This window comes from Neomonachus schauinslandi, chromosome 10 (assembly GCF_002201575.2).
Source record: "Neomonachus schauinslandi chromosome 10, ASM220157v2, whole genome shotgun sequence".
NCBI classification, from domain to species: Eukaryota; Metazoa; Chordata; class Mammalia; order Carnivora; family Phocidae; genus Neomonachus; species Neomonachus schauinslandi.
The window spans coordinates 36231641-36245119 of NC_058412.1; the positions used below are offsets into that span (position 1 = coordinate 36231641).

At 47.7% G+C, this 13479-nt stretch overlaps 1 protein-coding gene across 1 annotated transcript; it reads left to right on the forward strand.

The window, feature by feature from the left end:
- The first annotated feature begins 5133 nt into the window (after positions 1-5133).
- LOC110587496 (speedy protein E5-like) lies at positions 5134-8300 on the forward strand. Its single transcript, XM_021697717.2, has 6 exons — positions 5134-5149; positions 5336-5533; positions 7033-7091; positions 7424-7509; positions 7978-8152; positions 8241-8300. Exons 1-6 carry the CDS (start codon positions 5134-5136, stop codon positions 8298-8300), a joined length of 594 nt encoding a protein of 197 aa, XP_021553392.2.
- Positions 8301-13479: the final 5179 nt, after the last annotated feature.

Genomic DNA, 13479 nt, shown 5'->3' on the forward strand with positions numbered 1-13479 from the left:
AACATTTAGAAAAAGAACTCACTGTCACGACAAACTTTCTAGAAACAGCAGAAGACCCATCCTTTAGGAATAGGATTCTAGAAACTCCTCCCTGACCCCAACCCTCACTCTGGTTCCTTCCTTCCTATATGGTCCCAGATAACCATCCTACAACATGTCCTAGGCTGTCCTGAAAAAAAGAAAGAAAATGCACTATGATCCCACTGCTGCCCATTGGCATTTTGAAGAGCATGTCTTACTCCAAAGAAGGAATGCAGCCTCCAGTTTCATACAAGGTAGGGTGGCATTGCCTCCTTGTCATGTGATCCACTCAACTGAGGCAGGGAGCCTGATGTGCAGTCAGCCTGCAGAAAGAGCCCACATAACACCAGCAAATGGAACCCAGATTTTTTTTAAAGATTTTATTTGTTTGAGAGAGACAGAGACAGAGATAGTGACAGAGATAGCGAGAGAGCACAGAGCAGGGAGGAGAGGGAGAAGCAAGCTCCCCACTGAGCAGAGGGCCCGATTGATGGGGGTGGGGAGCTCGATCCCAGGACCCCAGGATCATGACCTGAGCTGAAGGCAGATGCTTTACCAACTGAGCCACCCAGGTGCCCCTGGAGCCCAGATTTTAAGAGAAAATCAGATTATATGTTTTGGGAGCTCCTCACACAGTTTTTTAGTATCAATTAAAAAGAACATAAAAACAAATAGTTCTAAAACCCTCATCTGTACTTCTCTGTGGTTTCATACAGAATTATTCCTACCCAAGATTACCACTTTCTGAAGAAACTGAACAGTTAATTTTTTCTGGTGGCTTTATCTAGTGTAGTAGCCTGAGAATTCATTCACTCATTTACTTGGCACCTACTATGTGCCAGGTACTGTTCTAGGCAATTAGGATACTTCAGTGAAACACAAGAGACAAAGATGCTTGCCGTTGAGGAGGTTATATTCTAGGAGAGGTAGACAGATCAGAAGCTCTAATCAGAACTTATACAGAATAGTAAAATATGGTAAGTGCCACGGAGAAGGAAAGAAGAGAGGAGAATGAGGAGTGCCAATCGAGACAGGGAGGGAGTTATGATTAAATTTCACACAGAGAGGGGCGCCTGGGTGGCTCAGTCGTTAAGCGTCTGCCTTCGGCTCAGGTCATGATTCCAGGATCCTGGATTGAGCCCCACATTGGGCTCCCTGCTTGGTGGGAAGCCTGCTTCTCCCTCTCCCTCTGCCTGCTTGTGTTCCCTCTCTCTCTCTCTGTCAAATAAATAATCTTGAAAAAAAAAATTTCACACAGAGAGATCAAGGGTGGCTGTCGAGAAAGTGATGCTTGAGCACAGACAGAGCTCATTTAATGTTGGACCATGCAGTATGCTGGCGAAACCTAAGAACAGAAGAGTCTGGGAGCAGCCAGAAGATTCCATCAACAGGATTTGCTATGAATCCATCAACAGGGTTGGGCATAAAATTTAGGAAGAGCGACCAGAAAGCTCTCCAAGATTTGAGACTTTGCAAGCAAACCTCAGTGTGATGAAAGAAGGAAGCTACACAGGAGGTCCTTCACAGTCAGGCCTTCAAACGGCCTTAACCAAAGCTGGAAAACACAGCGAGTGACCAAGTGAACAGTCATCCCTGTCTCCTTTTGGACGATGGATGAAAACAACACTTGGTGTTAGAAAAATCAGAAAAAATGTTGCTGCTCACCAAGAAAACCTTTTCTGCAAAGGGACTGCACATGAACAGCCCCATGTCTGGAAGCTCCCTGAGCAATAATAATCTGAGGCAATCACAGGCTGCACCTCATCTGTCTCCCTTTCCTCAGGGACCATTCCTCTGCCCGGCCTCACGTCCAGTGTCTTAAAAACCAACTTGGTTTTTTCATATATTTTGTCCTCTAGTTATCTCGAGGGGGAGGGTAAATTCAGTCCCTGTTACTTCACTCGTGCGGTAGCAGAAGGGCAGAGCAATGATTCTTGACGTTGGAGACTTGGAACTGTAGGCCCTCTGCCTGTCAACCACGGAGGAGACACTCCCCAGTCAGGGGAGCTCTCGAGCCCCCTAACACATGGTTGTTCTTAATGTGTGTGATAGACCGATGGTGGTCCCGTTCCTCCCTGCCCCTGAAGTCACACATCCACATGCTTGTCGTGGCCTCGTGGCGGGCGGAGTGTATTTCCCCACGCTGGAAAGATGGAACTGTCCTGGGACTTGCAGCCTGACAAAGGCTGAGGTTTGCAATGCACTTGTTGGCCGGCCTTGGACTTGGAGGTGCCGTCTCCCCTTGGTGAAGTGAGCTTCTCCACTCAGCCCCCAACGGGCGGTTCCTACAGAAGGCTGTCATGGCTGTTTAAGCTGGAAGCAGAGGGGAATCGTCATTCAAAGCAAGTTTGCGTTGAGATATTGAGTGTGGCTTGGTCTCAACAGCACTGCATTAAGTAAAAGAATTCAGAAGAATTTGGTACTGGTCTGCGAGCTCTGGTCACAGCAGTGCTTGAAATTCTAGTAGGATTCAACTTATCTCACTAACAACATGAAGGAGCTGAAGCAACACTGAGGAGAGAGACGCTCACTGGGTCTGGGAGGACGAGCAGCCGCGGCATCGAGACCCGGTTAAAAGGGTGAAAAGACAAACTACAGACTGTTAGAAAATATTTGCAAACCACGTGTCTTACAAAGGACTTGTATCTAGAATATATAAAAAGCTGTGGAAACACACAGTAAAGAAGGGAACAATTCAGTTAGAAAAGACGTGAACAGACATTTCACCAAAATGGATATATGGATGGCAGACACACATGGAAAGACGTTCAACATTTTAATCTATAAGGGAAATGCCAATTCAAACCATGATGAGATAGGGTCGAAATAAAAGCTAGTGATAACACCAAATGCTGGCAATGGTGTGGAGAAACTGGGTCACTCAGACATTGCCGGTGGAGAGGCAAAATGATAGGACCGCTTCAGAAGAAAATAGCAAATGCTCATAAAGCGAAACATACCCTTTGCCACGTGGCCATGGAGTACTACAAAGCAATAAAAAGGAATGAACTCTTGATTTATGCAACCAACTGAACAGTTCTTAAGGGAATTACGCTAAGTGAAAAAAGCCAATTGCATAAGATTATACACTATCTGCTTCCATTTATATAATAAATTTGAAATAACAAAATTATAGAGATGGAGACAAAATTACTTGTTACAAGGGGTTGGGGGGGGTGGAGGGATACTCTAAAAGACTAGCATGAGGGATCCTTGTAATGGCACTGCTCTAAATCTTGACTGTGTGTCTCTTGATGGTGGTCACATGGGTGTACACATGTGAAAAACCTGCATAGAACTAAAGACACACATAAGTGTGTGTGTAAAACTAGTGATATCTGAATAAAGTCATTGGATTGTACCAATGTCAATTTCCCATTGTGATATTGTGCTTTAATTATGTGAGTTTGTACTACTGGGGGAAAATTGGTGAAATTTACATAGGATCTCTGTTTTATTTCTTACAACTGCATATAATCCTACAATTATCTCAAAATATAAAAGTGAAAAATTTTTAATCTTAATATGATCATAGCTAAACAGAAATAAGAAGATAGTAAAAATAAACTACATGAGTTACTTTTATTACGGATGAGGAATTAGTCAGCTTTTAAGTTTGTGTCTTTGATATGTGGATGTATTGCTTTCATCATTAATTGATTTGATTAAACACAGGATGAGTTTCAAAGTGGAGATAATGTTGATATACAAGGAGGTGAGTCCAGTATTCAGGCTGGGATACTAACTGCCCTCCCCTTGAGGCTCATCATCTTTTCCTCGAGGCCTTTTATAGACCAAAGTGCAGTTCCTGGTGGAATGATGTGATGTCATCAGTGACTCATGTCAAGGGCTCCAGAATCTTGGGAGCCATTTGATTCCAAAGACCTGGCTACTAGGGTCAGTGTTCTTCTCACACTGTTCTGAGGCTGTACTCTGGATAAATGTGAGGGGCCTAGATCCCGAGAGAGCCAGGAAGTCCACTCTGGGTAAGTGTCACTGGTTCCTGTCCTAGACTGAGTATGTCAGGCCACCCAGCTTGGCCTTCATAGAAGGGTGACTGAGGTGCAACTCTTGTTGCGCCTGGCCATTCTCCCCTTGAGCACTGGTCAGACACGAGTCCTAATCCCAAATCCGAAGTGTTCTAGCCTTGGTCAAGGAACAAATCCTACACCAAGTTAAGTCACCATTTCCTCACCTGTAAATCATGTAAGTCATACATCTTAGTTCACAGATCATTATAAGGATTGAATGAGGTCATTCTTTATGCATTGATCAATACTGGAAGTTCAATAGGCAACCAATAACTGTTAGCTATTATTGCCATTTTAATCATTATTAGGTTTCACAAGGAGCAGGTTAAGCAAATAGAAATGGCCTGGTCAGAATCAGGTTGAGTCCCTTCCATTTTTTCCGTACACAGAGAAGACAAGACAGGATCCCCCTGGGCTCCACATTAGCTGCCTCAGAGACTGTTCCAAGCCAACAGGACCCAGCAAAGAAGAGTCAGAAGAAAAGGGTGTGCATGGAAGGGAAGGCAGGTGTGTGTGATCGTCTGGCTTCTACCCACGGTCTCTGAATGATTGAAGTTGACAGAACACCATGGCTCCAACATTACTTCTCCTTCCTCCTCTCAGCTCTCATGTGTTTGGGTCTGCACGGGCAGGGAAAAGGGCTTTCAGGGTGAGACAGGGAGGTCACTATCCTGTGCACTTCTATGGCTATTAAAGACATCTATGACTAGAGAATTTTACATCTGTCTCTATAGAGGTATCCTCCAGGCAGAACAATCCATGGAAAAAGGCACAGGAGAGCAGCTTTTGCCTGGCAAAGAAAGGGAAATAATAATTCCTACCCTCCTTTATAGACAAGTGCAAAGGGGTGATGGTCATTCTCTTATCCCTCCAGATGTCACATGCAAAATTCTCAACGTAAGTGGGAAAGGAAGAGCCTAGCATTTCCCAGGTGGGTCCTCCCGCCATGATGACACAGGGTCCTTCCTCTCTCCCTACAGCTCCATGGAATAGGAGCCCTCTGGCCTCCAGTCCTGCCTCTTCAGAGGCTGTCCCTGAGCAGAGAGCCAGGAGAATGAGAGGCCAGAAGAGGAGGAGATCGATGGATGTCAAGGCAGGTATGTGTCCTCGCGTGTGCCTCAGCTTCCCTGCATGAAGTGTCAACTACTGTTGAGTGACCACTTACCATCTTGTCTTCACAAGGCTGAGTCCAGGCCCAGTGTTCAGAGTGAGCTGCATGGCAAGGACTCCACTTCTCAGGTGGGTCACATCCACGCTGACTCAAGAATCTTTTGTTTCTGCAGCTGCCCAGGAGAGCAGCGTCCCAGCCTCCAACTCTACCACCTCAGAAGCTATCTCTGAGCTGAGGTCCTGGAAGAAGAGGGGACAGAAGAGGAACATATGGACAGTCAATCATGTTGAGGGAACAAAACTCAGGATGAACAAGAGGAGAAGACCCAGTTACCGTCCTGAAGACCAAGAAGCATTCTACCGACTTCTGGGTGTGTGCTCTGAGCGGATGGAGCGTTCAGGGTCCTGCTAAGTGGGGATCATGTTGGAGGCAGTGGCTCTGGGATCATGCTCAAACCACCCCCCGGGCTCTAAGCTATAAAGGGTCCAGGGGGCACGGACACAGAGCGACCCTCCTTCTGCTGGGGGGCTGGCAAGTTTTTCCTGAGACAAGTTCTTAGAGGGAGAGGGAGGAGGCTACAGTGGAGAGTGCTCAACAGTCAAGACATTTCAGAACCAACCAAGGGGTGCATCCTTTGCCCACTGGGATACATTCATGTATTCCCTCCAATTAAGATTTTAGAGATTAGTGATGAAAAGACAACCTAGATCTTGCTGTCTGTACGTTCAAGGTGGGAGGAGACAAAAAACAAACCCATATAGAAATAAGCTGTTCTCAGCCAGTGACAAATGCAGAGAAGTAATGTTATTCAAAGGCAGTGATGCCTGGAGATGGAACACGAAGCAGGAGAGGGGAGCTCTATGAGATGGGATACTCCAGGGACTCTGTCTGAGAAGGGGCCATCAGGACCAGAGGCAGGATTAAGTGTGATAGTTCTGGAGACAACACTGTGATCACGTTGTCCAATACAGCATTCATTAGCCACATGTAGCTATTAAAACCTGATTTAACTCATTTAAAATTAAATTTAAAAATTCAGTTTCTCAGTCTCATGAGCCACATTTCAAGTGCACAGTAGCCACACATGGCTAATGGCTCCCATAGTGAACAGTGCACATCTAGAACACTTTCATCATCACAGAGTTCTATTGCAGAGAGCCAGACTGACTGGAGAAGGGTCAAGGAGAATGAAATAACCCTTGACTCCTCCATCCTCCCTGTTGTGCAAGTGTCATTGTCCCAGTCAAGGAGGGAAAGACAGCACCCACATTCTCAGGTCTCCCCTGGAAAATGGTACCTCCAGGGGACAACTCTAATCCCAGAGTTGGGACTGGGGGGGGGGGGGCACAGGTCATTATCTGCAGGAAGCGAGGGGATCCAGGAGAAAGAGGGCAGTACTCCCAGCACCCCCAGGGGCTGCGAACTGACCACCACAGGCTCAGGGCGCTCAGTTAACGGGAGGCGGCAGGAAGCTTTGTCCGGCCCCAGCATGATAAAGTGACAAGGACAAATGCGGTGTCATAGAGACCCATGGCCACATCCAAGCTCTGGCTTGAGACAAATGTGTTAAGCATTGAGAGCCAGGTCACATCTCTGTGATCAACAAATCCCTGCCCATCACGTGGAAGTTTACAACAGCGAAATCCAAGCCCTACAGATGAAATTCACGACATAGGCCTCCCTGGAAGGAGTGGCCATTGTCACAAATATTAAGACTCACAACCCTCCTGGCAGAAGGGACACTGCCTCCACTTCCAGGAAACAAAGGAACTTGAGGGAGGCTCTGGTTTTCCTCCTTCCCTCTGGAGTGTCCCACAGCCCCCAGAAGGCCTGCTCCAAGGCCCTCCTCACTTCTCCCTTCCTTTGCAGAGGATCCTGTGATCCAGAGCTTCTTGGAAGCTGACATTTTCCTCAAAGTATCTGATAAGGTATCTGCAGCACCAAAATGATGAGGGCCTGAGGGGTCCACAGAGTCACCACCCCATGGGGGCAGGAACAGAGAACCAGATTTCTGGCCAGGCGGGAGAAGCCCTGGAGAGACCTGCTCTCAGTGTCAGAAGACACACCGCCCGTGGCCTGCCCTGCCCATGGGCATCTTCTCCTGGCCTCCCATTCGTTCCTCTCCACTTGTCAAAGGGCCTCAGCACAGCCAACCTGAGGGGTTCCCACCATGGCCGCTGGATGGGGCAGGACCCGTAGCCCGTGCGGGACACTCTCACCCCCTCTACTGACCCCTCACCTGCCTTCCGTGCCCACACAGTACCTGCTTTCCATGGTGGTGGAGTACTTCGGCCGTGTCGGGCTGCCTGGACACCTATATAACAGGATCCACTTCTTCCTGGCCCTGTGAGTGTCTTTGGGGAATGCTCTCAGTTCTGCCCAAACCGCCCCATCCCACAGCCTCACCACCCCATCAGGATGGCCTGGCCATGCCTATGAGCTGGACGGTCTCAAGTGGTTCCTCTTGGCCACAGAGCAGACAAGGCCTTCAGGGGTCACACGGTCATGGGGGAGGGGAAGGCAATGAGTAAGTTCCTAAGATCATGAAAGTAGCCAAGAAACATCACTTGCTGCTCAGAGACTGAGTGACCGGAGGGAGGAAGCCCCAGGGAAATGGCGAGCAGCCAGAACCTTGGCCTGGGCCAAGCACAGCGTGGGCCCCACAGGCTTGGTCCTGAGGACGGTCCTGCTATCCCTCTGGAGTCAGGCTCCCTGCAGATAGGGCTTCCCTGACCCTCCTTCCTGGATAGACTGCCCTGGGCACTAGGTCCTCCAGTGTGACCTCTGCAAGCTTCCCCTCTTTTCCCACGGCAGCTACATCGCCTCCGACATGGAGGAGGACAACCCCACGTCCAAACGGAGCATCTTCCAGTTCCTGCTGGGCAGGGAGCACTGGCCAGACCTCTACAAGGAGTTCCTGAAGTTGAAGGTGGAGTTCTTCCATGCAATGGGGCACCGAGCCTGGGTCACCCCAGAGTTGTGTGAGGAGGTCTGTTGGGGACGAGGACCAGAGGGAGCACCCGAGTGGTAGGGCTGGGCCCTTCCTCCAGGTGCTTACGTTGCTGTTTCCCTTTCAGATCCAGGCCCAGAACCCACATCACTGGGTCTGGAGTCGGGCACGCCAGTGTGCCCCCTAGGTCCCCAGGTAACAGAGCGGGGGATGCAGGTGGTCCAGGTGAGTGCAGGTGCTCTCGGGCTCTGCAGTGTCGGACATCCCCACCCTCTGTGCCCCTGTAGTCACCTCCTTGGCTGGTGGGCATGAAGGGGAAGCAGTACAGCATCCCTCCATGCATACTAGCATAGTAAGGGCTCTGAGAACTCCCGTGATAAAGAATGTAATTACCTGTGTTTATATCAAAACTCTCCAAATGAATTTGACTGTGGAATCATGAATGTAATACCAGATCCCCAATTTGCATATCAAAATTTTTTTTTACGAAAACTTCTGGAAATGCTGATTTAAGTAATGAAAACCTCTGTAGGGTTTTGATCTGAGTTGAAAATTTTAAGCAAATAAATGAAAGACACCGAAATCACCTTTTCTGGAAAGGGGGCTGTTAGCCTGGTGGCTCTTGGGAGGAGAGATTAATTCCAACATGTCATCAAAAGTGGTATGTGATTTGCTCCCACACGAAGCAAGCTTAGTAGCTGGGTCCCTGAAGGATGTGTCAGTCTCGTCTTGTCACAGACAGAAGGAGCTCCTAAGGCTCCTGGTCTCTGCAAAAATCAGATTGCTGGGGAAAAAAGGGCAACAAACACCTGGAGAACTGTGAAAAATCACGTAACAGATGACACACTTATAGAAAACGAACGCTTGACCAGCATCACACTCTTTCGAATATGTTTTCTTTCGTTTAAATTTGGTTGCTATATTTGGGTTTACTTGAAGTTGGGGGAGATCTTTGGTGAAACACAGAAGAAACCCTTTGCCTGAGGAGACAGCTATACCAAAATAATCTTGTGAACTGAGCCACCCCCGCCTCTTTGCAGGGTGTGACGGAGCCTATTCTGACCCTAGGAAAAAGAAGGTCAAGTGTGCTCTGTGATAAACCAAGTTTGGGATAAAGTTTAATTCATCCACAGGCTTCTTATTTGAGGACCAACAACTACTATATATGCCAGAATCTCAAATTCCAAAGAAAACTGCATTATCGCCACAATAAAAACAGAGATGAATAGTGGCTACAGGGGCCGCTCTTGGATCTGGCCACTTATACAAGCAATGAGGGTGGCAGCTGATTTTGCCCGGGCTCCTTTCCAACACGCACCTGTGGTGAGGCACTGAGAACTTCCTCACTTGGGCGTTTGCCTTCTGTTCTGATTTTGCTTTCTTTTCTTGTAGCCCCCGCCCATCCCCTGCCTCTCCCTGCCCCGACACCAAGTTGCTGCCTCCTTCGCAGGCTCCAGGAGCCACAGAGGGACAGCACTGGGCCTCCAGTTTTTCTCAGACCTGCAGGAAGGAGGGTGCAGGGACAGCCAGGACCATGGCAGCCTGAATAGCACAATGGCTCCCCAACCTTCCAGTGGGTGTCAGCCACCTGGAAGGGTGTAGTAGTAACATGGAGGGGGGACCAAAAGAGCCGAGAGATCAGAGCAGGAGCCTCTGTGAAGGCAGAGGGAGAGGGGACGGAAAGTCTGGGAAGAGGCCTGGATCACTGAGGAGGAGGAACTTGAAGGAAGAGGCCAAAGAAACAGCTAGAAGATGAGGAGGAAAAGAGGAGGAGACAGGAAGGGGAGAAACACATGAGAGAGGACACAGGATGTGGCCAGCCCATTCTAGGCAATCAGCATCTTGGGGACAGTTGTCCTTGGAGCCTTTCCTGACACTCCGCTAGAACGGAATGAAGAGACTGGCGGGAGGCACGGAGCTCACTGATGTGTGGATCTAAGGCTGAAACAAGAGTGGGAACAAGAGGGGGGAATCCTATGCCAGGATAGGCTCTGACATCATAGAAATAACCCAACTTTCAAAATGAGAGAAGGGAGAGAAGAAGGGAGGAGGTCATGAATGGATGGCTAGGGGACAGGTGGGGAGGTCCCAGAGTGCCATCTAGGCCAGAAACAAGGCAGTGGAAGCTGAGGTTAAATTAAAAAAAAGAGGGACTAGAAGAGTCCTATGAGGATATTAAGTGTTAAATGTATGCACAAGAACACAAGCCATCCTGAATGCCAAATAAATGAATATGATAAATTTTAAGAGAGCAAAGAAAACATCAAATACATGGCAAATATAAGAAACAGAGTAGAAATACAATATAGAAACAGAATTATCGCCACAATAAAAACAGAGATTCATATAAAAAATGAGATTCAACTGAGATCAGTCATATTATTTGCATTAATAAATCTGAACTCACTACTAAAAGATTTTCAGATTGATTCGCAAAGCAAAACCCAGCTCTGTGTGAGATTATCCTTAAATCATTCAGAGGTGCTAACAGTAAGGTGAGGGCTCAGGGTACACCATGCAAATGCCCTCAAATGAGAGTAGGGATTGTGATCTTGATACCAAGGTAAGGAACACTCAGATGCAAAACCCTTCAGAGACTAAGAAGGACACTTGGGATGGGGTTGAGGGACAGGTTCTGGGGGTAGGTGCCCAGTGTTACAGGCAATTCCACAGGCCTGGGCTGGTCCACTGCAGCTCGATTTGCTCAGTGACGCTCATAGATTTTACAGCACTCTCGACGGATGGATGGATGGATGGATATACAGATATATTGATATATAGATATGTATAGCTATTCTAGATAGGAAATCTAATTACTGGACAATAACTGCAGTTACCAGACAGAAACTGTCTAGGTCTTCACCACTTTTTCCCCATGGAAATGCCTGATTTGCCACAAAACTGCTTGTAACTCCAAGGTTCCCAGGAACCTCACAGTCAAGCATGGACAGAATATCCAGTCTTATAAAAGGTTGACTCCTTTCAAGAAGCAATACACCCTGTCTATCCCATGAGGGCTTAACATTTTCTTCTTGAGTCCTCTGGAACTTTCCAGTTGCAAATAATCACAGTACTCACTGTCTGTGACACCTAGTCCTTGCAGCCCCAGAAGGCCAAGGTAGAAACAGTTAGGCTACGACGTTGTTTCTCTCCTCACTCAGGCATCTAGTGACTCAGTCCCAAGAAGTATGGCATAATACACGGTCAACCCACATCGTTCCAGTTACTTAGCAATAAAGACCGTGCATTCTTCCTTTAGTCAGTGAGTCCTCTCAGTGTGTTAGGGAGAAACCCAAGGCCACTCGGGGGGGTCACTGCCACTATGGCCTGAGGTTGGAACCATCCAGACGAGCTGGCGCATGGATTATAGGACTGTCACAAAATCTTGGGAGTGTCAGAGCACACCTGAGGGTTTGATCATGGAAAAAGAAAGTGAACAGCACTGGGAGCTCAAGAGATAGCCAAGGGCTGGAAATTCTATGAGCAAAATCAGGGGAGACCAAGTGGTGGTGAGTGGTTTTTACAGGACTTGGGGATGGGGCTGAGTTCACACTTGTGTCGTGTCCCACTTAACAGCACAGGGTTTGCTCAGGAACCCAAGTAGAAAGGGTGTTGATGAAGCAAAGTAGACGGAAATGTTTAGGGAGCAGAGGACTGAGAAGCCCCTGCAACACTACAGAATCCAGGGCTGGATCTGTCAGAGCTGGTGGTAGCTTCCCGCAGCCAGGTATGCACCATCTGCCCTCCTGCCAGACCGTGACCAGTGAAGGAGAGCAATGGCCTGGCTTCCTCTTCCACCTCCAGGCCTCCCCTGGGCACCTCTCACTGGCTCCTCCCAGTGGCACACTCTTACCTGGCCCCACATGGGAAAAAGCTAAGCAAAGAGAGGAGGAGGTGCTGAAGATACTGAGTTGACATCTGGCCCAGGCAGAGGGCACAGTGAGATGAGCCGAACGAAAATTAACTAGAGAAGCAGAGAGGGAGTTTGGAGCAAGATGACACAAGACAGCACCCACACCACCCTCTGGGGTTTTGCAGAAATTTCATCAAGTGGGGGTTGGTGCTCATCTCATCTAGATCTTACCAGGCAGAGAGACTGCAGCTAGGGATGCTAATTACAACGGATTTGCTAATGATTCTTCGATTGTTGAAGAGCCGTGTACATTTACCCACATTTCCAGTTGATGAGACTATCTTCTTAATCTCTGGAATGGTACACAGTAAGCAAACAAAAGCCTTGATTAAATGAAAAATAGGCACAAATATGAACTCAAGACAAATGAAAGAACATGAGTGGCATTAATTAGCTTCCAAACACTGTCCCTGTGATAAATCCCCCCAGTTACATGATTACCCAGATCATGATTTAGTACATCTGGGTTCTGGAAGCCCATGGACTACAGCTCCCCAAGGCAGCATACCTGAATGTAAGACCAGAGTTGGATCCATTAACTAGAGACAAGGCAGCAGATTTCACATCTAAGTACTGGAGTAAAAGCAGTGGAAATTATGAACATGCAGTTATTTATAGATTTTCACTGATTTTATTGAATCTAGTACAAATTTTTTTCTAAATTTCCTATTTCATTTTATAATGTACCACAGAATAGGAAGAAATATTTTCAGCTAAAAGAGACATTTTAAGTTAAGATGGTTGTTATATGACCAAGAAAGCAGCACACAGACTAACTCAATCTAATTCCAAGAAACTACACAAAGGTCTTTGTTTTTCTAAAGATGCACAGAGAAGGGAAGGGTCCACAAACTGGAGCAACGCCCTTCTAATTTATGCTGATCTGCCTCTTAGATCTACTGCACTAAGAGAGGCAATAATGAGCCAGATTCGGGGGTTAGAAGCAGTATGGTCTGAAAGCCCAGGCTTGTTATAGGGGTTGTGATGAGAGCAGAGCAGCCTTGGGCCAGCCACCTCCCTTCCTGAGCCTCACGGGGCTCAGCTGTAGAAAGAGGGGCAGAGAGATCGTCCAGTGCTGATCTTTTATGCAGCAGCTTGAAGACAGAAGGTCCTGCAATCTGGGTGACCCTTCCTCCCCATCCTGGCCTCCCTTTCATTCAAGGACAGAACATGGAGCAAAGCAAGAGGATGGCCAACAGGCAAGTCCATCCTTATCCACAGGCAAAAATTAAGGATATGGTTTTAGGGGCTTTTCTTTCAATTTAGCAATAAAGACTTTCCCACGCTTGTGACTAATGAGAAGCAAGTAATGTATTTCAGAGTGGGGAAAACCTGGCTGGCCCTGGGAAGCAGGAAAAGCCAGTCACCTGGGAACCTTTGTAAACCACATGGGTATCTGCAGGGTGGCTGCTAAGTGCTAACAGAGGCCTCCAGCCTGGGTACACCCTCTTAG

Excerpts from the sequence above, each read along its gene's own strand:
- LOC110587496 (XM_021697717.2), top strand. Across the intron at positions 5,534-7,032 it reads AGCATTCTACCGACTTCTGG|AGGATCCTGTGATCCAGAGC; the intron begins GTGTGTGCTCTG and ends CTTCCTTTGCAG. Across the intron at positions 7,092-7,423 it reads TCCTCAAAGTATCTGATAAG|TACCTGCTTTCCATGGTGGT; the intron begins GTATCTGCAGCA and ends GTGCCCACACAG.